A 23,987-nucleotide genomic window follows, 5' to 3' on the forward strand; every position below is an offset into this window, starting at 1 on the left:
GTTGTATAAACCACACCAGATCAAAGTTTCCTCGCACTTCGTGCCTTATTCGCCACGCTAATGATTCTAATTTGAGATAAAGCATTAAAGGGCGGACTCTTACTTTAATAGTCTTAATAGCATCGTACAGGCTGTTTTTAATGGGTGGGTCTTGTAGCCACAACTAAGTATTATGTATTACCAATTTGAAGCACCTTGACTAGGGTTTGCAATCCGAATATTCGGATATGAATAATATTCGAATATCCGCCAAAAATAATATCCGAAAATATTCGAATAATACAACTCGAAATATTCGAATAAACGGATATTTTAGATAACACAGAAATAACGTTTTTAACTATGTTTTCATACAAAGACGTTACCCCAACCAATTTTAAATGATTACTATAACAGGTAAACATGCATGTACATATACTTAACGCAAATAAATAATCTGAATCTAACATATTACTGTTATCTTTAAAACCGTACTTAATAAGGAGGGTTTATAATTATCTGGATTCACTGGTGCCTAGTGGGAAATACATCCAGTGCCTCATCTCGTGTTCATTCGTCTACTCGTACATTCAGTCTTTATCAATCCAGTAGCAATGAAATGCTAACAATGAAAGCAATACTTACTTACTCCACTGGATCAGTGACCCAAAAAGGATATTGGCCTCTGAAACAAGTGAACGCCATTCTATCCTATTCTGCGCCACTGCCACTACTATGATCCTATAGCCATGGCCTCCAGATCGCTCTGGTGGTTGATTCTGAGACCAATCTTCTCTCCTTCCTACTCTATGATCCGCAGGCCGCATGGTCGCTTTTGTTTGGAGCCTATAGCCCCAAGTCATAAGCAAAATCCAATGATCTTATGTTTGCCGTTCAACTCTACACTCCCATCACACATAAACAATTTTCGGACGATGTATTCTAATGCCAAGTTGATAAGCATTGGCGAAAGAGCGGCTCCTTGTTTCAGACCAGTGACTAGTTCAAATTCGGCTGTTGTTCTCCACTAGCTTTTTACACTCATCCTGCTTACTTTGGTTGCAATAATTATCATTATTAACAAGTTGTCTGGCACTTTAAAGCACTGCAAAATTAGACAGTGTCTCTCTGACATAATTATGCTGACAAATAGAATATGGCTGTTTTGTGCCTACTTCCATTTCCTTTTGATCACCTATTTCAACAAGTATAATCCACAGTACGGCGGGTCTAGCAACGAAAGCAATAATAACCATGAAAAAAAAAACAGGGACTTTGTCTAAAACTAATAATCAGCAACAACGAAATGAAAAATTGCATTCGGGATATTTTTAATCTGCATGAGTCTCCGCCTGATAACGCGATCTCAAAGCATCCCATAAGGTATTCATTTATAATTATCTCTGAAACTAGCATCTCACCGTTTTATGACAGTTCTAGTAGCATCCTTAATAGTTCTATAGCCCTAGCCTAGGTGGTATTTTTTCCATAGTTCTGCTGATTTATGCAAAAAAAATTGAAACTTTGCATTATGGCACTCTAGCATCTCCGCCGTTATCATATATATTACTTTATTATATATTACTTGGAATAAATATTTTGGTTTCATCTATAATTATCCGAAATTATCCGAAATATTCGGATAATACAAATTGTATTATTCGAATTATCCGTATAAGAAAATCGGACGGCTATTGCAAACCCTAACCTTGACATTTCTCTGTTTGGCCCTATGGTAGAGAATGTACCATTTGTAGTAACTTTTTTAATGTGCAATAGAATAGAATAGAATAGAATAGAATAGAATAAAGTTTAAAATAAATAAATAACTCATCCTCTATAAAATATATAGGCCAAGCAATAAGAAGGTATAGAGGGAAATGCTAGGAACACAATTTTTGACTTCGTAGCTTTGTTTGGACTAGTTAGGAGGTGAACATATCAAAAGTCCACGGCCGTAACCCTAGTGCTGGAGGGGAGAGGGGGGTTTAAAGGTTCCATTTTTCGGTTTTTCGATTATATCTGGGAAACTATGCGTCTAAGCGAGTTGGCCACTTATACAAAATGAAAAGAGATTTAATTTGTTACAAGTTTTATTAAGTCAAGTTTTACGATATCTTATATATTTTTTGAGATATCTGCTCTTGAAGGTTTATTTAGGGCTCTGATTTTTATCTTGAATATCTACATCAGTGAAGCTGCTAAGATTAGATTAGATTAGATTGGATTAGATTAGAATTATTTATTTCTTATTGGAAATTACATGGTATTTAACAATGTCAAAATGTTTCTAAATAACATGAACTCACAAAAAGATCGTCAAATTGTAAATAATTCAGTAAAAAAATAAAAAATAAAAGTCAAATAAAGTGAGATAAAATGTCAGAGAATAATGATAATAATACTAAATACAATGTCAAAAAAAAAATCTCTTCCGGAGTATAAATAAGCGGTCAAAATCAAAATTTATATATTGCTAGGGCACCTTAGTTAATATAATGTCAGAATTAATAATAGTATTGCAGTCAAATTAAAATAAAATTCCAATTAACAGCTAAAACAATAAAAAAATAAACAATAAAACAAAAGTAACAATGTCAGATTAAATAATTATAGAAAATATTATACATTTTAATCGCGTTTCAAGTCTGTGTATTCCTTTACAGAATACAGCGATTTTGTGAGTAACATCTCTTTGAGTTGGCGTCCAAAAATATCATCAGAGGTTTCGTTTCTGAGACTAGCGGGTAGGCGTTCATAGAATGCAGGGCCGATTACGCGCGGTGACTTGCCGGGTTTGGTATCGTTTTCGTTTAAATCGGGGGTGCTGAATTCATTTACGGTATCAACATTGACACCTTTCCGAGGTAAAAACATACAAACTTTAACAAATAACTTTTTTTTAAACTCCTTTTCACGCTTGAACCGCTGAACCGATTTTAGTTGAAATTTGGTAAATAGATGTTTTAAGTCCCGAGACAGGATATAATATAGTTTTTATCTCAAAAATCATACTTTAATTGTGTGAATTTTGGTGTGGGGGAAATTCAGCTTCTTCGCCGAAGTTGAATTCCTGATGTTAATACTGTTTAAATTTAGGTTTGAAGTCATGTTTGGTATCATTTTCTACTAAAGCAAACATGTAGACCATCCCAAATATTATTTAAATAGGTTCAGCGGTTATTGATTCTCCATACAAATTTCCACCCCACTTTTCACACCCTTAAAAGATGATTTTGGTTATTAAAACTATTCTATGTACTGTCCCGGGACTAAAACCATCACTATACCGATATCAACGAAATCGGTTCAGCGGTTTAAGCGTAAAGAGGAGTTTAAAAAAACACTTTTATAAATTTTTACTTAGGAATGGTGTCAATGTTGATACCATAAATGAATTCAGCACCCCCGATTTATACGAAAACGATACCAAACCCGGCCTAGCAGCTTCACGGATGTAGATAATTAAGATAAACATGAGAGCCCTAAATTAAACTTCAAGAGCGGACATCTCAAAAACTATACAAGATATCAAAAAACTTGACTTAATAATACTTGTAACAAATTAAATCTCTTTTCATTTTGTATAAGTGGCCAAGTCACGCAGATGCATAGTTTCCAAGATATAATCGAAAACCGAAAAATGGAACCTTCAAACCCCCCTCTCCCCCCAGCACCAGGGTTACGGCTTTGATATGTTCACCTCCTAACTAGTCCAAACAAAGCTACGAAGTCAAAAATTGTGTTCCAAGCATTTCCCTCTATAACTTTTTTTGGGCATTCATTTCCTGGCCTAATATTCGCATTCCTAAAAACGAATCAACATAGCATTCGAAATATGCTATTACATTATTGACCGTGATTATTACCAACGCGTCATATCACTAGCAATCGTCAGATATTTTTGTCTGACGCCCACGTAGACACGTTGAACGGACCCAATCAATCAATCAATAATAATTTATTTCGAACAAATAACTCCATAATGTGTTAGTATCATACATACTAATACTTAAATCTAGGGTTAGTACAAACATAATATTAAAATATAATTTCACATAATGGGGCATGTAGCTGCACCCAGTGCTTCAGCCACGGTGAGTCCCACCGGTCGGCCAACGTGCAGAGGATGGTATTCGAGCTGGCGCGCCATCGCCTCAACAGCGAGCTACACCGCTTCCTGATGATCGCGTGGAAACCATCGATCCGTCCCTCCGTGAACATACCCGATGCGCTACAGTGTCGCGGCAGCCCGAATACCACCCTGTACGCGTTGTTGTACTGTACCCGCAGAGCGCTGTATGCCCGCTGCGTATAACTGGTCCACAGGCTGCACGTGTAGAAGGACTGGCAATATGCTTTAAAAAGCGTAGCCTTCACCTCTTCAGTACATCGTGCAAACCTACGAGCCAGCATATTGCAGCGCACCGCCAGCGCTCTGCGTTCCCTCTCGATATCCATATTGTCACACATGTCTTCAGTGACCCAGTGGCCCAAATACTTAAAATGCTTAACTTGTGCCAAAGGAGTTCCGCAAAGAGTCACAAGGGGCACGCTGTAGGTCTTATTACCCGCTTTAAACAGCATAAACTCGCTTTTGTTTGCATTGTATTTGAGCCCATGGGCCTCTGCAAACGACTCACATTTGCGCAATAAACTAATTAAACCACTCACTGAGGGGCTCAGCAGCACCATGTCATCCGCGTAGCTGATGTTATTAACGCGCACTCCGTCTATGGAACATCCCACACTGGCACTGCTAAGCTTCTCCAGCAGTCGATTCATATACAGGTTGAAGACGGCAATCACGGCACGGGATTCGCTCACCTCGTCCCCCGCACCCCTGTATTTTGGGCAGCATCTGTTTCATGAAATAATTTATCTAAGCTACATCTTTAGAAAAATACGTGGTCTCTGGTATATGCATACAGATTGGTCCCGTTTTTGTCAAAACCCAGTTCTGATGACGGGATCCACGAGGAATCGAGGCAACTCCTCAAATGTTAAAGGCATACATACTTATAGTGATTTTAGTATTTTCATCAACAAATCAAGCGTTTACATTTGAAAAAAGTGACCTTTGATGAAGTGGAACTGCTGATGATGATCAAAATGGAACTCTTCAACGACACACATAGTTGACGTTTGGCGATTTGTCCTCTTCGTTATGTTTGTTAAGCAAGCTAGGTTTTTAAGACACATCTATGTCAAGCTCGAGTTTTGAACATGGGATCCATGAGGAATCGAGGGGACCCCTCAAAACTTAAAGGCATACGTTTAGAGATTTTTGTATTTTCATCAGAAAGTCAAGCATTTAAATTAAAAACTGTCGCATTTGATGAAGTGGAACTGCTGATGATATCAGAACGGAACTCTTCAACGACGCATAGTACAGGTTTAGCGATCTCGATATCGATTGGGACCCGGACTCGGACCCGGACCCGGACTCGGACCCGGACCCGGACTCGAACCCGCTTCGGACCCGGACCCGGACATGGACTCGGACCCGGAGCCGGACCTGGATCCGGGCTCTTATCTGGACCTGGACTAGGACTTGGACCTGGACTAGGACCTGGACCCTCGACCTCGACCTGGATCTGGACCTGGACCTGGACCTGGACCTGGTCCTGTTCATGGACCTGGACCTGGACCTGGTCCTGGTCCTGGACCCGACCCAGACCCGAACCCGGGCTCGGACTCGGACCCGGACCCTGACCCGGAAAACCACTATGATAGCTAAACTAAATAAACCACTATACCATAAAATGTATACCTACATATTACCAAAAAAAGTATAATGATGCCAAACTTACTAGACCCCCCGCTCAATCCCCCGTACACCGCACCGCACGCACGTGGGTTAGGTTAGGTTTAAACTGCGATCCTTACAGAAACCAAATGCTACTAGATAAGTGGGTTAAGTTAGGTTTGAACTGCGATCCTCGCAGAACCGAACTGCTATCAGAGAAGGGGGTTAGGTTAGAACTGCGACCCTGCTACTATAAAAGTGGGTTAGATTAGGTTAGAGCTGCGACCCTTACAGAAACGAAATGCTACTAGAAAAAGGTGACGAAGTTGATTAATTATGTGATCAGTTTATCAGTTTACCAGCCCATAATTATATGGCATTTCAAACTGTTTTAAGAAGTCGTTTTTTTTCCTATTAAATATAATTTTTAGAACTTGGCCGTACACATATTGGGGTGCATTGAACTCCGAAAATCATTTATCACCATGGGTATAAATTTCCTTCTTTTCAGCTTGGGCAATCATTACGTATAGAACAAAGTCGCTTTCCGCTCTGTGTGTAGGTATGTCTGTCCCCATGTATGCTTAGATCTTTAAAACTAGGTAACGGATATTGATGCGGTTTTTTTTAATAGATAGAATGATTCAAGAGGAAGGTTTAAACGTATAATTTGTAAAGGTTTGTGTAAATTAGTTGAACTACTTGAACTACCCGTGCGAAGCCGGGGCGGGTCGCTAGTAATTTATAATTGTTATTGTAAAGTATGCTACTTTTTCAGATGGTACCAAATATCCTTCAGACTCAGCGATCGCGTGGACCGCGGCGTTTTCGCTTCTAAACTTGAGCATATGCCTGCTGGGCTGGTGGCGCTGCTTCGCCAATAACTACCTTCACTGGGCCGCCGCTACCACCTGGATACTACTCGTCGCTCAGGGTATACTTTCTTATAATATTATGCATCATCTAACCAGAAATACTTGCACAAAAAGGACAGCCGCGAGTCCAACACAAAAATACAGCTAAGTACATAATGTTTAACAAAATATAATCATTTAGTCATCGTTTTATCGTCTGTTGTTACGTCATTTTCTAACAAGTAGGTAGGTAAGTGTAAACGTATGTGAACCTGTATCCCTAGTGTAAATTTTATTCGATAGCGTGAGGTGACGTACGCATGAACATAAAAATAATCTATATACAATTTCATTATCCAATATTATACAATTAAATCTAAAATAATCCGCCCTGGATCGTACCTGGCTCAAAGGTCCCCATTATTCCCGCTGCGTTTCCCCGCTGAACTGCAATGGATACCTGCTGAACCAGATACGACCCAGAGCGAGGATCGCAGCCCCTCTCTCGCAAACGACGCCCCAATTCCCTGAAGAAGGAGCGAGCCTCCGAACTGTCTCAACAGCCACCGGCACAAAGTCATAAGCGGATTCCAACGCGGAGTACTTTGCGTGCTTAGACTTTGCCGCGGACTCCGCTGCTGAGCCAGCACAACCCGTAGTCTGCCTCAAATGGGATGCAGCGTAAGTGCTGACACAAGTTGCATCCCACAAAAGGCAGCGCCCCCTCCGCCACGGAATCAAGGTCAGTCCATCAGGCCTTTTACCGTGCGTGCGACTCAACCCCGTCGGCTGCAAAACGCACGGCACATTAGCCGATACCAAGGCCCGCCGCACGATCTCGTTAATCGAGTGATGCCTCGGGAACCGCCCTGCACACCTCTGGCAACTAAGGCCGTGGTGCCCGTTTTCCTCAACTATTATCCCGCAACGGCAACGATGAGCTTCACATACCTTTGCCCCCAATCTAAGAGCCGCTGAAATTCTTAACGAATCATTATCCAAGAGCGTCCCAAGCTGAGGCGAATGCAAGGCATGTAACTACGCACCAGACTCAGCCCGTTCAAGGGCTTTAAGGCGTGCGAGGTCAACACCCGATGCACCACTCAACAGGGAATCATAAATATGCTTGCTCAATATGTCATCCCATTGTTTTTGGATAGCTGGGTAGACAGGCCGCTTATCGCCGGGGATAGTGTCCGACCACTTCGCAAGCGCATTTCAAACGTACGGGATCGGAAAATTGCCGCCATATTCAGGGAAAATGCGAGCAGCAAGATCCGCAGCTCCGTGAGCTGACGCAAGAAATGCGACCAGTCCTAACCCCTCAACCGCGCGTATCCCTAAACCACCATACCTTATGGGAAGAGCAGCCTGAACCCACTGTGTATTGCTCAGCTCCACATTCAACACCATCTCCAAAGTCACCCTGAGCTCACGATCGATATCCTTTGCCTCGTTAACAAATTTCCATGTTGGGGATGTTCTAAGGATGTAAGTCATCCGAGGCGTGGCAAAGCAGTTCCGCAACAGAGTCAAGGCGACATGGGATGACAAATAGAGCAAATGGTCCCGAACCGCAACAAGGGCATCCTCAAGGGCGTACGCATTTGCGTTAAGTGTCATTTTGTATGGGATTTAGAGTTTCCAAAAAGTCCCGCTTGGCGGGCTGTTTAAAACAAAGTCGCTTCCTGCTGTCTAGCCTAACAAGTTTTTAACTTTGAACATGCCTATAAGGGTCGTGTATAAAAAATTTGCCTAGTAGTTGTTCAACTAAAAATTCTTTTGACCCTTATTCTCTTTATTTATCTTTCATCTTAGGCTAGGTTTTTATAATATGGATATAAAAGTAAAATACAAAAACACTTCCAAAACATTACAAAAAAATATATAAACACATTATAAAAAACCTAACCTAGGGTACCGCCGGCAGCGGGGCAAGGCCCAAGCTGCCGGTGGTCAGGGCCGCAGAGAGAGGAACCGGCGGACTATCCGCGCCGTGTCCAAGATCACCGCCTTCTGCATCTGACCCTTGATCCAACCACCCAGCGAGAGTCTCTCTAGGTGTTGGTCGAGACTCTTCGCAATGAGACCGTTCGCTGACACGACTATAGGAACAATGATCGTCGAGTCAACATTCCACATGGCGGTTATCTCGTGAGCCAAGTCTAGGTACTTGCTGGACTTGTCCTTCTCGGCCTTCACGAGATTCTCATCATGGGGGATGGTGACGTCGACGAGCACAGCCCGGCGCTGCGTTCGATCTATCAGCACGATGTCAGGCTTATTGGCTACAATAGTCCTGTCAGTGATGATAGACCGATCCCAATAGAGCGTGGCACGACCATTCTCGAGAACTGGCACAGGTAAATACTTGTAGTACGGTACTTCGCGGTCCACAAGGCCATATAGAAGAGCAAGCTGCTGGTGAATAATCCTGGCTACGAGATTATGTCTGTGCAAGTACTCGCCGTTAGCAAGATGAGAACAACCGGAAATGATATGCCTGAGTGACTCTCCGGGACGGCGGCATGCCCGACAAATGTCGACCGTACCGTCCTTCAGGATATATTTCCGATAGTTGTTCGTCATCATAACTTCGTCCGCAATTGCACAGGCAAAACCCTCGGTTTCTCCGAAGAGGTCCCCGAATCGTAACCAGTTCACCGACGCGAGCAGGTCTACATCGGGTCCCGTGAGGGCCTTGTAGAACCGCCCGTGTAGCTGCTTATCCTTCCATACCGCCCTGCGGTCCGCAGTACTTTGTACCACAGGTTTGTGCCAGTTCTCGTTTGCCAAGGAGAGCGGCGTGAGTTTCCTGTCTACTGCCACCACGTCACAATGTATCCCACACTCGTTGTTAAGGAAATAATTCCTGAGATTGCACACCTCGCGGTTGTGGAGATCTTTGGCGTTTAGGAAGCCTCGGCCTCCACACTTCCGTGGGATGTACAATCTCATAACTGACGAGCGTGGGTGTAACATACGGTGTGTGGTGAGCAGTAGCCGGACCCTCCGATCCAGGGCATCCAGCTCGGTCTGAGTCCACCTTAGTATGCCAAAGGAGTATATGAGTAGGGGCATTACCCAGGCGTTGAAGGCGCGCACTTTGTTGCCTCCTGACAAAAGACTGTTAAGGACTTTTGTGAGCCGACTGAAAAAGCGCTCCTTCACCGTCCGTCTAATACCCTCATCCTCAATACCCAACGACTGTGACATACCAAGGTATTTATAGGTTTCTGATTCAGAGATAGATCTAAAAGACATAGTCTCAGAAAGTTGTAAATTTGTTGAATTTACAACCTTCCCCCGCTGTACATGCATAACCGCACACTTATCGACACCAAACTCCATTCTGATGGCGGTACTGAAAACTTCTGTGGTTTTCAGTAGCACCATCAAGTCTTGGTTATTTGGCGCAAATAGTTTGAATCACCCTTATTATTATTATATCGTATGGCTTTATTCCTGATAAAGATTTACAATTTTAGTCATACAAAAAAGAAAGAAATATATATAAGATAATAGATAAGATAATAATTTATTTCATTTCAATCTTAGTTGGTAAATACATAGTGGTCGAGTCCTCCTATTAGGTATGAAGTACCTGTATATCTAAATTGAGTAGCCAGTCCCTTGCTTCCGGTGTGAGTGCTAACAGGTCCTGCATGCCTCCGGCAAATCGCCTCATGGGACATTTTTCTACAATGTGAGTGATCGTTTGAAAAGGCTCCCCACAGTCACAGGCTGCTGTCGGTGAAATTCCCCATCTGTGAAGGTTGTGATTACAGCGTCCTTCTCCCGTTCGGATACGGTTCAGAGTGACCCAGATCTTCCGTTGGTCTTTAAACCCAGTCGGCAGTTTAGTGGGGTCTGTGTTGGAGTCACCATTTTGTTCATGCCACTGCTTTCTCCACTCCGCAGAGACATTAAATGGTTCTTGGCCCTGTAGCTGGTAGTCGGACCAGATAGGTTTGCGAGATGGAAGGCGCGCTCGAGGAAGGTGGTCCAGCGTCCCTCTTATCGGTAGTGCCTGTGTGGATGCTTTATCCCATTCTCGTGCAGCAGCCCGAGTTCTTCTGATGTCCGGAGGAGCAATGTGCGATAACACGGGGAGCCAGCTGGTGGGGGTAGGCAGCAAGCTGCCAGATATCGTTCGCATCACTCGGTTCAGTTGAACGTCTACCTTACTGGTATGAGCGCTTTTGTACCACACTGGTGCACAGTATTCCGCCGGGGAGTATACAAGTGCCATAGAAGATGTTCGCAGCACGTCAGTTCGAGCACCCCACGAAGTCCCGGCCAGCTTATTTATGAGGTTCAGGTGTCTTTACCTTCTGGCTTAGGTTTTCCATATGCGCCTTGTGTGTAAGTGATCAATCCAACGTGATCCCTAGATATTTCGGGTTAGGGTTGTGGCGGATTTTTTGACCGCAGAAAGTAACATCCACCTCTCTGTTTGCCAGGCTGTTTGTTAGATGGAAAGCGGTAACCTCTGTTTTTGAAGGATTCGGGTGGAGTCCCCATTTGGTGTAGTACTGATGTAAGGTATCCAGGTCTCGCGCGAACACGGCTTCGCCGGCCTCAAAACTCTTAGTCTGAATTGTGAGCGCAATATCATCGGCGTACAGAAATTTGTGACCTTGAGTGGGGGGCATGTCGCTGGTGTATATGTTAAACAGGAGCGGAGCCAGGACTGAACCTTGCGGAAGTCCGTTCTTCAGCATCTTGTATTTACTGGCTGTGTCGCCTAAGAGCACGGTAATCTTTCGTGGTCCCATCATGTTCCCTAGGAGACGGAGGATTTTCAGAGACGGAATGATCTTGCCTACCTTGTGGATCAGCCCGCTAACCCATACAGTGTCGTACGCTGCACTTAGATCCACGAAAGCTGTCAGAGTTTTCTGTCCTCGCTGAAATCCGGCTTCGATATGGCTGCTTAGCGCTAAAACCTGGTCGCAGCAGCTTCTACCGGCACGAAAGCCTGCCTGCTCAGCGGGAATATGTTTGTCCACTTCATTCCTAATTCTGTTGTATAGTAACGCTCCAGTAGTTTAAACGTAACACTTAGCAGTCATATGGGCCTGAAATTAGCCTGATCATCAGGAGTTTTTCCAGGCTTTAGTATGGCTATTACCTTATACTTCATAAAAACGGCGGGTAATATGCCAGTTTCAAAGATATTGCTAAAGAAATCTGTTAGCCATCGCACCGCTCGCTTACCAAGATGGGTAAGGAATTCAGGGTAGATGTCGTCCAGCCCAGCGGCTTTCCCGCATTTAACATACCTCAAAGACCGGCAAACCTCGTCCGCGCTGAAAGGTGAATCAAAGGTCGTGCATCGATTTTGAGGATCGAGTAGGGCCTTGTTTTTGCGTCTGATATTTTTAGCGAAGGCTTTGTCAAGACCCGCGCTCTTTGTGATGTTTTTGAGGCGTTCCGCGATGTTGTCCGGGTGCACAGTAGCTGATCTAGTGTCAGTTAGTGCTCCACCACCCAGTTTTCGCAATAAAGCCCAGCTTTTCCTGCTCGAGTGTGTGAAGTTCATGCCTTCGACTCTGTTCATCCACTTCTGCCGACGGGCCTCCCCCAGGGCGTCCAGGAGTTTATTGGCAGTGGAAGCTTCATTTTTTTCGAGGTACTCTTGATATGTTTCTTCGATTTCCGGAGACCAGCCAGGGATAGATTCTTTTCTAAAGCCTCTAGGAATGCACCTTTTGGCCGCACCTATGACTATGCCGCAGAATCTATCATAGTTTGATGCTTCTGGTTTTAGCCATCTTATATTTGCATCCATTTGGTGTTTATATGCTACCCAGTCAGCCTTCATCATATTCCAGCGCGGTTTCGGCAAAGAGTTGACAATCGGGACCTCCAATCCCATCTTCACAAGAGCGGGGCGATGCTGACTACGGGGAAAGTCATTAAGAATTACTCTGCTGATAGGTAGTATATTTCCATGTTCATCCTCAGAGGCAGAACAGAGGCCTGGATTAGTATCACGTTGCCACCGTGCCGACCGGAAAGATCCTTTCTGTTTGGCGTCGAAGATAAGATGGAGGTTTTCCTCCATACACCACTTATTTAGGATCTCGCCGTTGGGATTGTTGGATGGGTATCCCCAGGCAGTGTCGGCTATTGAAGTCCCCCAAGAAGATCGCTGGATGAGGGTAAGTTTTAAAGGGAGGGGTTGAGAAGACATTGTTAGGAGGCTTGTATACTGATGTTAAAGAGATGTTACATATTTTTAACGTAATGACCTCTAAGTTTGTTATGAGCAGTCACTTCTATTATTTGTGCACTTGTGATTGTGGATCTTACGTAAACAGCTGAACCATATATAGGAGAAAGGGTATAGGCTACTAAGTTAAAACCTGGGATGTTCCCGCGGTTGTCAAATTTGGTTATATTATCTATGTGATGTTCCTGGACGGTTATCACGTCAACATGGTTATCATGAGCAAGTCGCGCAAGGTAGTCGCATTTAGATTGTGACATACCTTCAATGTTAATTTGCAGTATAAGGACAGATGGTCCTAGACTTTTTGTCGATTGGCCCGCTAAGGGGCAGATTCTTGAGCGCATTGTAGTTTTAAATCAAGGGCTTTGAACACAGGAATAGCTGGGAGGCTCAGAGGGAGCAGATCCAGCTTGCCAGGAACAGTCGGAATCTTTTAGCCGTCTTCAGAGTGAAGCCGTTGCCCAGGGTGGACTGCAAGGAGGTAGATTCTGACCAATTACCACCCCAGATTCTGACCAATTACCACCCCTTTTTGACCCTTTTTGAATGCAATAGGGATGTTGACAATTTTTTAGAACTGTTTTCATTTTATAGATAGACGTATTTTTTGCAAAATAGTACATTTCGATGCTAGTGCGGAAATTATGTCATTACGGGACAAGGGGGGGGGGGGTTTAAAGGTTCAATTTTTCGTTCGTTCGTTCGTTGGTTCGGTTTTTCGATTATATCTCGGAAACTATGCGTCTGAGCGACATGCCCACATACACAATGAAAAGTGATTTAATTTGTTACAAGTTTTATTAGGTCAAGGTTTTTGATATCTTGTATAGTTTTTGAGATATCCACTCTTGAAGATTTATTTAGGGCTCTCGTTTTTATCTTGATTATCTACATCAGTGAAGCTGCTGTAGATAATCAAGCTGCTGCTGCTTCTTCTTGCTTAGACAAAAAGAAAAAACGCCTCTTCTTTGACAGGCGTTCCGGTCCATTCAGACAACTCATTAAGAACGGTTTTTCAATATTCAATATAAAAAAATAGATGTGTTATAATGATGAAGAGGTAAGTAATAGAATATGAAATATGTATATTTTTCGTATTCTTATTTCGTATTTTTGCTTTAAGTTTCCAAAGGCAACATTCGATATTGTTTTTATAAATGTACGATACACAAATAATCGTAATTAACGATATTTGGGTAATAATAGTACAATGTTTTATATTTACAATTATTTCTGTCTGTCTGTGCGTGAACATGCATTTAAAAAAAACTTACATTGAAGTGGTTTCAATAATAATACCACCCAGCTAAAAAAACACCTCTTCATGATGTCAATGATGTCACAGAATTGACAGAATTATTAATATAAAAGTTTCGAATTCCTTACTTGTTGTTTTTCTTATTTTTTTGCAACTGTATTAAAAAATGTTAATATATTTTTCCTTTTTTTATTGTGGGACGTACCACATTATTACAATCTATAAATTGTATATACAGATGTCAATCACAATGAAAAATTGCAATTGGTAACGCATTGGACCGGCAATCCAAGGATGTGGGTTCGAGTCCCACGTTGACCAGAGTTGATCATCGTTGATTTTTTCATTGTGATTGACATCTGTATATACAATTTAAAGATTGTATTAAAAAACATCGTTCTATACACGTGCGGAAATGTCATTCTTACATACTTTCCGCACTAGCATCGAAATGTACTATTTTAAATTTTTATTCATTAATTTTTAATAAAAATGGACTTTAATTAGTTTAGTGTTTACGCGCAAAAACGCTCCAAGCTGTCACGTGATCTGGATGCCGTAACGATGTGATAAACAAACTGCTGTCGGTGCCACTGCCAGAGGACCACCTCACCTGGTTTGACAACTTGTCTGTGCGTGTTTCTCACACCGTGACGTCACGCGCTCCGATTTGCGTTTACAGTCATTAGGTCATTACGCATATTTACACTTACAAAATATGATTTTCAGCATTCTAATTAATATTCCCTGTAATGCTATGTTAAAAACATAACATTTTATATATTCGCGATTCATGTGAACATCCGTATTGGTGCGGCAGGGCTCAGCGGGACAGGCATAGGGTTTGAGTCAGCGGAGCACCAGGTGTGGTACATGCTGTTCATCGTGTTCGTGCCGTACGCCATGCTGCCGCTGTCGCTGGGCTGGTGCATGGTGGTGGGACTGCTGGCGTCCATGGCGCACCTGTTGGCCGCCGCGCTGCACATTACCAGCAGCCAGGAACCAGATTGTACTCATCCGCAAGTATATAATGCTCTCTCTTTCTTTACTTCTTTTTCTTCTTTGAATAATCTTGGCTTTTTGCCACGGCTCATGGGAGCCTGGGGTCCGCTTGACAACTAATCCCAAGATTTGGCGTAGGCATTAGTTTTTACGAAAGTGACCGCCATCTGACCTTCCAACCCAGAGGGTAAAGAGGAGGAAGAGGGATTAGTCCGCCTCACGATGTTTTCCTTCACCGAAACGCGACTGATTAATATTATCAAATGATATTTAGTACATAAGTTCCGAAAAACTCTTTGGTGGTTGGTTGGTAAGTCGCACGCTCTCACCGCTAGCGCTAGGCCACCAGGAGCGGTATTCGACATGCGTTAAGTGACGTTTCGTGTTGAACTTCAGTTGAATGAAAGAAATCGTGTGTTGTCGAATAGGTAACTTTGACATTAGCAATCCACAGTTAGGTGACAACGAAACCAAACCATTTTAAACCGTATAGTAGTAAGAAAACAAAGTTGATTTTTGTTGCATAATTTTTTCAATGAATGACTTTTGGTCGTACCAAATGATACTTTCCACAGTTGATGAACAAATGATTCATTCCACTGTTGAACTGATGTTGAAGCCGAAACTGACAGTTGTGCATCTCGAATAGGGCCCCAGCGCTTCAGCTCTCTCTTTATTTACATACCTCAATAAAACCAAATGCCATGCATATCTTACGTCGCAACATTCGCGCGGCGCGCCATACTTTATTACCTTCTAAGCTCCTGGCTTTACGCCCCCGTAGGTACGTGTTCTTCTCTCACTCTCACTGAGCGTAAGTGTGAGCCAGATGTAAGTATGTGCGTGCTCGGGACTGCGGATATCATGTTTTTTAATTTGTTGTAAGTTTTAACTAAAAAAGTAATCAATGGGTTCCCTCAAAAATAAAATTGCGCATTTTTACAAGCAATTTTCATATTTTTAGCTTTTGTACAGAAATTGTTACAATATTTATAAAGTGCGTTTTAAACCTATATGTTCGTGATTTTTTTCTCTCGAGCGAAAGTTAAAAAATCAGGGTCACTAAAAGAAAATCCTCAAGATTGCTAATTAAATTTTTAGCAACCGTACCTATTGTGATCTAAAACAGCGGTACGATATTTCAAAAACTCCGCTCTCTGATTCTACGGTACCTTAAGAAAACAAACATCGACACAAGCTTTAAAATTTACGTCGTATATTATCTATAGGTATTGTACATTTTGTAACTTTATACTAATTAAATATTTAATGTACCTATATACTAATGATTTTGTTTACTTACTTCAGTATTTCATTTCATTCAATATCATGCATGGCATATTATAATATACCTATAAAAATTATTGTTTAAAGATGAATGCACGCAATACAATACCTACAATGATTTGTTTATGATTAAGGAGCAATGCAAGACGCGAATCCTGATAGCCAACACGCTGCTTTACTTAGCAGTAAATTTAGCTGGCCTCTACGCCAAGTACCTGACGGACTGGGGCCAGCGCAAGGCCTTCGGCGAGACCTACCGCTCCGTGCGCACGCGCCAGCGGACCAAGCGCGAGAACGACCGCCAGTGGAAACTCTTCCAAAGTGGTAATAAATGACCTCCACCCGCCATCCGCATGTTTATAAATTCGTCAGAATACTAGAAGGAGGAAATAAGACTTTTTAGTGAAAGCTAGACCGTATTTCTTAAAAGGGGGTAGTTTTATTTTCGGGTCAGTTTTACACTCAAACAAAAACTCATACGACCTTTTTCTAGTCTCTACTTTCATTAGCACAAATTTACCTACCAGTAGGTAGAATAAGAGTAGTATACCTACCTACCTACATATTTAAATATTATATAGGTAGGTATATACGGGGTTATATGTAGAGAATGCAAACCGGTTAACCGAGACATTTTATGCTCGGTTAAAAACCGGTTTTTGGAGCCAACAACCGGTTAATAACCGAAATGATATTTATCGTATGAAACGACCTAAAAAGGTATTAAAATAGCTTTAAAGTTAAACTATTTTAAATGTAATGTAATCGTTATGTTTTATTTATTATTTTTCAATGTGAAAACAATACTTAATTATTTTTTTTTGGAAGTTGTTAATGCCATCCTCATTAGTTTTTAGGGTTCCGTACCCAAAGGGTAAAAACGGGACCCTATTACTACTCCGCTGTCCGTCTGTCAGTCACTAGGCTGTATCTCATAAGCCGTGATAGCTGGACAGTTGATATTTTCACAGATGATCTATTTCTGTTGCCGCTATAACAACAAATACTAAAAACAGAATAATATAAATATTTAAATGGGGCTCCCATACAACAAACGTGTTTTTTTTGCCGTTTTTTTTTCGTAATGGTACGGAACCCTTCGTTCGCGAGTCCGACTCGCACTTGGCCGGTGTTTGTAAGTGTCTTATCTCCCTGAAAAATCCTGACAGTAGTTAGAATACTTGTAAAGAGCCGCGATGAAACAAACAGCATTTATTTTCACTCAAAAACGGAATAATGAGCGAAGCCGTAATTAAATTAGTTACACATTTATAACAAATTAACTTAAGTTCATAGCGCGATAATGATAACATAGATGTACCTAAGCATGCCAATCGCCCGTACAGTCAGTCAGTAAACACATACGGTGTATTGATGATAAGTGAAACATTCCAAAAATAGGGAATATTACGCGAAACTCTGCGTAGGGGGCGCCAGGGCGCCACTACCACAATCTGAGGTTCTATCGAGAAACAAGAAAATGGAAATTTTGTTATCTCTGTCACTTGCATATTCGAGCGATAAAGAGGCAGATAGCGAAATTTCGGATTCGCGTTTCCCGGTAGGTCATCTGTAAACGAACCGCCTACAGATGCATCAAGGCGGACTGAAGACTTAACAAAAACATGTTAATGGTACAGTAGTTACTCTATGGTTTACTAAAAAGGCTAGTCCTGCACTCTGGTGGCAGAACATTGCAGTAATATCCCCTATTGATAGCAGAACACTTTTGTAGCCTACCGTTATTTAATAAATCCGCACTGGACCTGGTGATAGTGGTGATATATGGCGTCAAACTCATAGTATTTATATTTATCCAAAGTACTAGAAGTTGTTCATTTTCACGATAGATTTGTCCCCTACCCATATTTTAAAAAGACTGGGATACTAACTTTAACAGGAGATATAAGTATTTTTTCTACATTATAAATATAAAGATATTAAGAGCAGACAATACTTCATTTCTCCTCTTCACTATCGTGCCCGCCAGTCATCGTCTATCATCGCCGATAGTGTAGAGGAGCCATAAAGTAAAGCAGAACATCTAGTTAGAACCCTAAAGCTCTGAAAAAATATTCAGAAATAATGTTTTACAATGTTTGTCGTAAAACCGGTTTTTAACCGGTTAACCGGTTTTGTGTCATGTCTTTCGGTTAATAACCGGTTTTGAATTTTGTCCGGTTTTTGCATTCCCTAGTTATATGGTTCCTTAAAACAGTTAAAAATAACACTTGTTTCGCTTACCTAAGCGAAATAAGTTTAATTTTAAGGGAACAATAAAGCATCCCAATCACTTTATATGTAGTGTAGAGTGTCACGTGACGTGATACAGATGGGTATAAACTGATTTAATTAATTGACGTACACCCGTACAGTAATCCCGGACTTCCTGGCCAAGGAGATCGCCAACCACGTCTCAAGGGAAGGAGAGTTTCAAGACCAGCAGTTCAATAATTTGTACATTCAGCGACACCAAAATGTTTCCATACTTTACGCCGATATAAAAGGGTTCACTGGTAAGTGAGTTATACACGTACAGATAAATAATATAAATGATATTGATATGTCTAACTAGAATATAATATACCTAGAACGGCTGCAGACTCCGTGCGGCAGCAGATCCCATCCGCTGAGATCATAATCATAATTCTTGGCGATTTCGGCGTTGTAAGACGTAAGACCGAGCATGCGGGGAGACCCTGATTACGACTTTGCTTTGACATATTATATGGCTTAACACAATTGATTACTGCGCCTTCGCGAATCGTGGAGAGGCGATTTGCTTGTAGCCGCCTTGTGTAGCACTATAAGTCAGCAGATTGGGATGGGATGCGGTCGATATTTGCGTCCTACCTACCCTACCCATGGAGGAACGTTTGCTTCTCGCCGGATGAGCCTAATCTCGTTTGCTGATTTTGTGGTTGACGTGGTGCTGCGATGAATGGAGCTTTTCATTCAATCCTCTGTGGTCCCTGTTGGGGCAAATCCCAACCTTGGTTTAGTCGATCTGGCGAAAAGGCCTCTCGCCGAAAGCAAGAGTGTTACCAAGCCTGGGTGATGTAAAGACCAGCGCATTAAAAAAGGAGTTTAACTCCGCCTTCAGGTCATTCAAAAGATTTCTATGAGCTTACATTTTTATAAACATATACTTAAACAGATTTGGTATATACTTACATGGTGGCTAAAACATAAGTGCATTCCCTTTGCCAGGGAGGCTTTGGGATTATACTGAACAACTTTTCCTATGGGAAATCGAACCCCGGAATCGCAAAAAAAAATTTGGCTGTTTCATACATTTTAGCTGGTCCATTTTGTATGGGAGGGTAAATTTGTTTTCGCTATTTCGTGGTTGGTCCCATAGTAAAAGTTGTTCAGTATAATCCCAAAACCTCCCTGGCAACGGGAATGCACTTATTTTTTGGCCATCCTGTATACAATGCAGTTACTGTAAGTATATTGTTTTTTAGGGTTCCGTAGCCAAATGGCAAAAAACGGAACCCTTATAGATTCGTCATGTCTGTCTGTCTGTCTGTCTGTCCGTTCGTATGTCACAGCCACTTTTCTCTGAAACTATAAGAACTATACTGTTGAAACTTGGTAAGTAGATGTATTCTGTGAACCGCATTAAGATTCTCACACAAAAATAAAAAAACCGGCCAAGTGCGAGTCGGACTCGCGTTCCAAGGGTTCCGTACATTACACAATTTAAACAATGTATTTTTTATGTGAAATGTCTTTAAAAAACCCGTAGGGGTCGGATCAAAAACTAAGTAATTAAGTCCGACTCACGCTTGACTACAGATTTCTAATAGGTTTTCCTGTGATCTATAGGTAAAGAACTATTTTGTGTATTATTTTCAAAATTTTAAACCCAGTAGTTTCGGAGATAAAGGGGGAATGGTAATTTTTTGTATATTTTCTTGAATAACTTCTAAACTGTTTATCCTAAAATTATAAAAAATATATATTTGAGTTTCTCACAATGAGCTCTTTCATTTGATATGTAACACGATATAGTTTGAAAAACTTTATTTTTCAATTTTCTAATTTAAAAGTGGTCCCCATGTTTAAATTTTATTTGTTTACATTACATGTCCATCTTTGGGTCACAAACTTACATATGTACATATTACATATTTCAACTTAATTGGTCCAGTAGTTTCGGAAAATAGGCTATGACAGACGGACAGACAGACAGACGCATGAGTGATCCTATAAGGGTTCCGTTTTTTCCTTTTGAGGTACGGAACCCTAAAAAACAATAAATTTTGGGGGTTCCCCATACTTGAAACCGAAACTCAAAAAATTTTTTTTCATCAAACCCATCCGTGTGGTATCTATGGATAGGTCTTCAAAAATGATATTGAGGTTTCTGGTATCATTTTTTTCTAAACTGAATAGTTTGCGCGAGAGACACTTCCAAAGTGGTAAAATGTGTGGCCCCCCCTCCCCCTGTAATTTCTAAAATAAGAGAATAATAAAACTGAAAAAATATATGATGTACATTACCATGCAAACTTCCACCGAAAATTGGTTTGAACGAGATCTGGTAAGTAGTTTTTTTTAAATCTATATATATATAAACGTAGAAGTCCTGACTGACTGACTGACTGACTGACTCACTTAAATCAACGCCCAGCCCAAACCGTTGGACCTAGAGAGCTGAATTTTTCACAATAGGTAGCTTTTATGACGTTAGTATCCACTAAGAAGGGATTTTTCAAAATTCATCCCCTAAGGTGGTGAAAAAGGGGTAGAAAGTTTGTATGGAGATCATAATTTTTTTTAGTGCGGGACTTGAAACTTCGTATAAAGGCATATTATTTAAATACAAGAAAAGTGATTTCAGCGTTTTTTAAAATTCATCCCCTAAATGGGTTAAAAAGGGTTGAAAGTTTGAATCCATTACTAAATACTTTGAAACTTCCTAGAAAGGCATAATAGCCGATTACAAAAATAAGTAATATTGACGTGTTTGGAAATTCAACCCCTAAGGGGGTTAAAAAGGGGATGAAAGTTTGTCTTGGGGTACAAATTTTATAATATAAATGTTTATTAATTATAATAAGAAAACAAGAAAACTAATTTCAGCGTTTTTAAAAATTCATCCCCCAAGGTGGTGAAAACGGGATTGAAAGTTTGTATGGTGATCAAATATTTTTGTGAGTGTGGGACTTGAATCTTTGTATAAAGGCAATTTATTAGAATACAAGAAAAGTAATTTCAGCGTTATTAAAAATTCATTCCTGAAAAGGGTTAAAAGGGGTTGAAAGTTTGTATAGGGTCCAAATTATATTTCAAGCTAAGAGTTTGAAACTTCGTAAAAAGGTATTTCATTAAAAGAGAAGAAAACTAATTTCAGCGTTTTTGAAAATTCATCCCTTAAGGTGGTGAAAAAGGGGTAGAAAGTTTGTATGGAGGTCAAACATTTTTTTAAGTGCGCGACTTGAATCTTTACATAAAGTGATTTCAGCGTTTTTAAAAATTCGTCCCCTAAAGTGGTTAAAATGGGGTTGAAAGTTTGTCGTGGTCCTAATTTTATTTTGAGCTAGGTACTTGAAACTTCATAGAAAGATATGAGAAAAAAACTTATTTCAGAATTATTGAAAATTCACCCCCAAGGTGGTATAAATTGGGTTGAAAGTTTGTATGGAGATCAAATATTTTTTTGAGTGCGGGACTTGAATCTTTGTATAAAGGCATATTATTAGAATACAAAAAAAGTAATTTAAGCGTTTTTAAATATTCATCCCCTAAAAGGGTTAATCCACGCGTACGAAGTCGCGGGCAATAGCTAGTCTATATATATAAACGTAAAAGTCCTGACTGACTGACTGACTGACTGACTCACTTAAATCAACGCCCAGCCCAAACCGTTGGACCTAGAGAGCTGAATTTTTCAAAATAGGTAGTTTTTATAACGTTAGTATCCACTAAGAAGGGATTTTTCAAAATTCATCCTCTAAGGGGATGAAATGAGGGTCCAAAATTTGTATGGGGTTCAAGTTTTATTTTAAGCTAGCAATTTGAAACTTCGTTAAAAGATATATTATTAAAATACAAGAAAACTAATTTCAGCGTTTTTGAAAATTCATCCCCTAAGGTGGTGAAAAGGGAGTTGAAAGTTTGTATGGAGATCAAACATTTTATTGAGTGCGTCACTGGAATCTTTGTATAAAGGTATATTATTAGCATAGAAGAAAAGTAATTTCAGCGATTTTAAAAATTCACCCCTTAAAGGAGTTGAAAAGGGTTTGAAAGTTTGTATAGGGTTCAAATTTTATTTTAAGCTAGGAATTAGAAAATTCGTAAAAAGGTATATCATTAAAAGAGTAGAAAACTGATTTTAGCGTTTTTGAAAATTCATCCCCCAAGGTGATAAAAAAGGGGGCTGAAAATTTGTATGGAGATCAAACATTTCTTTGGGTGCGGGACTTAAATCTTTGTATAAAGGCATATTATTAGAATACAAGAAAAGTAATTTAAGCGTTTTTAAATATTCATCCCCTAAAAGGGTTAAAAAGGGGTGGAAAGTCTGAATCCATTACAAATGCTTATTGAAACTTCTTAGAAAGGCATTGTATAATATTACAAAAAAAGTTATTTCAACGTTCTTAATAATTCTACCCCTAAGGGTGTTAAAAAGGGGATGTAAGTTTATATGTAGTACAAGTTTTCGTTTTAGCTAGGAACATTATATTAAAATAGACGAAAACTGATTGCACCGTGTTTGAAGAGTTTGTATTAATAAAGTTTGCAGCGGGAGCGAACATGTTTTTTTAAATAGTGGACTTGAAAATCTAAGTGTTGTCAGTGTTGAGAGGGATTATATCGAGAACATTTTTTTTCAGTTAGGGGCTTGAAACTTCGTACTTTGTGAAAAACAAATTTCATGCGCTGTATATAAAAAAAATATTTTTAACAAATAAGATTTAATATTAACAAATGATTTACCGTCCCTACTGATATCTTTTTGTGGTATTTAGGCTAGGAATTGATATCGAAACACGGAGCTCACGTTAACAGTTCATTCTATAATTACAAACTGACTCAGGGTAGGTGGTAGAAATCCCAACTACCGACAACATATACCATAATCCTTCCACCAATAGTTTCAAAAATAACAGTTACAGAAAACGAAATAACTAAGTCTTATAAGTAGCGTTCTTATTTCTAGTGGATCGCACAACCCGTCCCTCAGCAGGCTCCGGTGGTGCGGGTACCGGTCCGCTCGTGGCGCTTTCCGCGGGCAAGGCGCCGGGCTCCTCGCCCCCTTGTGCCCGGGGCAACTGGCCCTCAGGGCGGCCATCAATGACCTCATTGTCAAACTGAGTACTTTCCTCTATTACTGCAGGAGCAGGGGTCTGTGATGATGCAGGTTGGCCATCATCTGGGAGTGAACAGAATGAATCGTTTCCATTGAGTCCTTCGAGCTCGGAGTCACCGTCATCTTCGTCTCCGTATAGGCTCAAATCGTCCACGTCAAATGCAAGCGGTGCTCCTTTGTATGCCAACAGCTGATCGATGTGTTTTTTTACTGTTATGTTTAATTCCGGCACAAATACCTCGTATATTCTTGACCCCAGTTCCTTAATAATAATCCCTTTTCTCCACTCATGT

At 40.7% G+C, this 23,987-nt stretch overlaps 2 protein-coding genes and 1 long non-coding RNA gene across 3 annotated transcripts in view; all 3 read left to right on the forward strand.

The window, feature by feature from the left end:
* Positions 1-23,987, forward strand: part of LOC134754273 (exonuclease 3'-5' domain-containing protein 2) — a 446,643-nt gene that overhangs the window by 405,360 nt on the left and 17,296 nt on the right. The window lies entirely within an intron of this gene.
* The window catches only part of LOC134754470 (adenylyl cyclase 78C-like), a 79,076-nt gene that overhangs the window by 10,099 nt on the left and 44,990 nt on the right, over positions 1-23,987 (forward strand). Inside the window, exons 4-7 of the mRNA XM_063690803.1 lie at positions 6,491-6,662; positions 14,899-15,101; positions 16,502-16,691; positions 18,743-18,883. Coding sequence (XP_063546873.1) covers positions 6,491-6,662; positions 14,899-15,101; positions 16,502-16,691; positions 18,743-18,883 — 706 coding nt within the window. The remainder of the gene's footprint in view (positions 1-6,490; positions 6,663-14,898; positions 15,102-16,501; positions 16,692-18,742; positions 18,884-23,987) is intronic.
* Positions 21,198-22,509, forward strand: LOC134753821 (uncharacterized). The gene is made up of 2 exons (XR_010128842.1): positions 21,198-21,254; positions 22,348-22,509. It is a non-coding gene; the product is annotated as an uncharacterized LOC134753821 (long non-coding RNA).

This window comes from Cydia strobilella, chromosome Z, assembly GCF_947568885.1.
Source record: "Cydia strobilella chromosome Z, ilCydStro3.1, whole genome shotgun sequence".
Taxonomy (NCBI): Eukaryota; Metazoa; Arthropoda; class Insecta; order Lepidoptera; family Tortricidae; genus Cydia; species Cydia strobilella.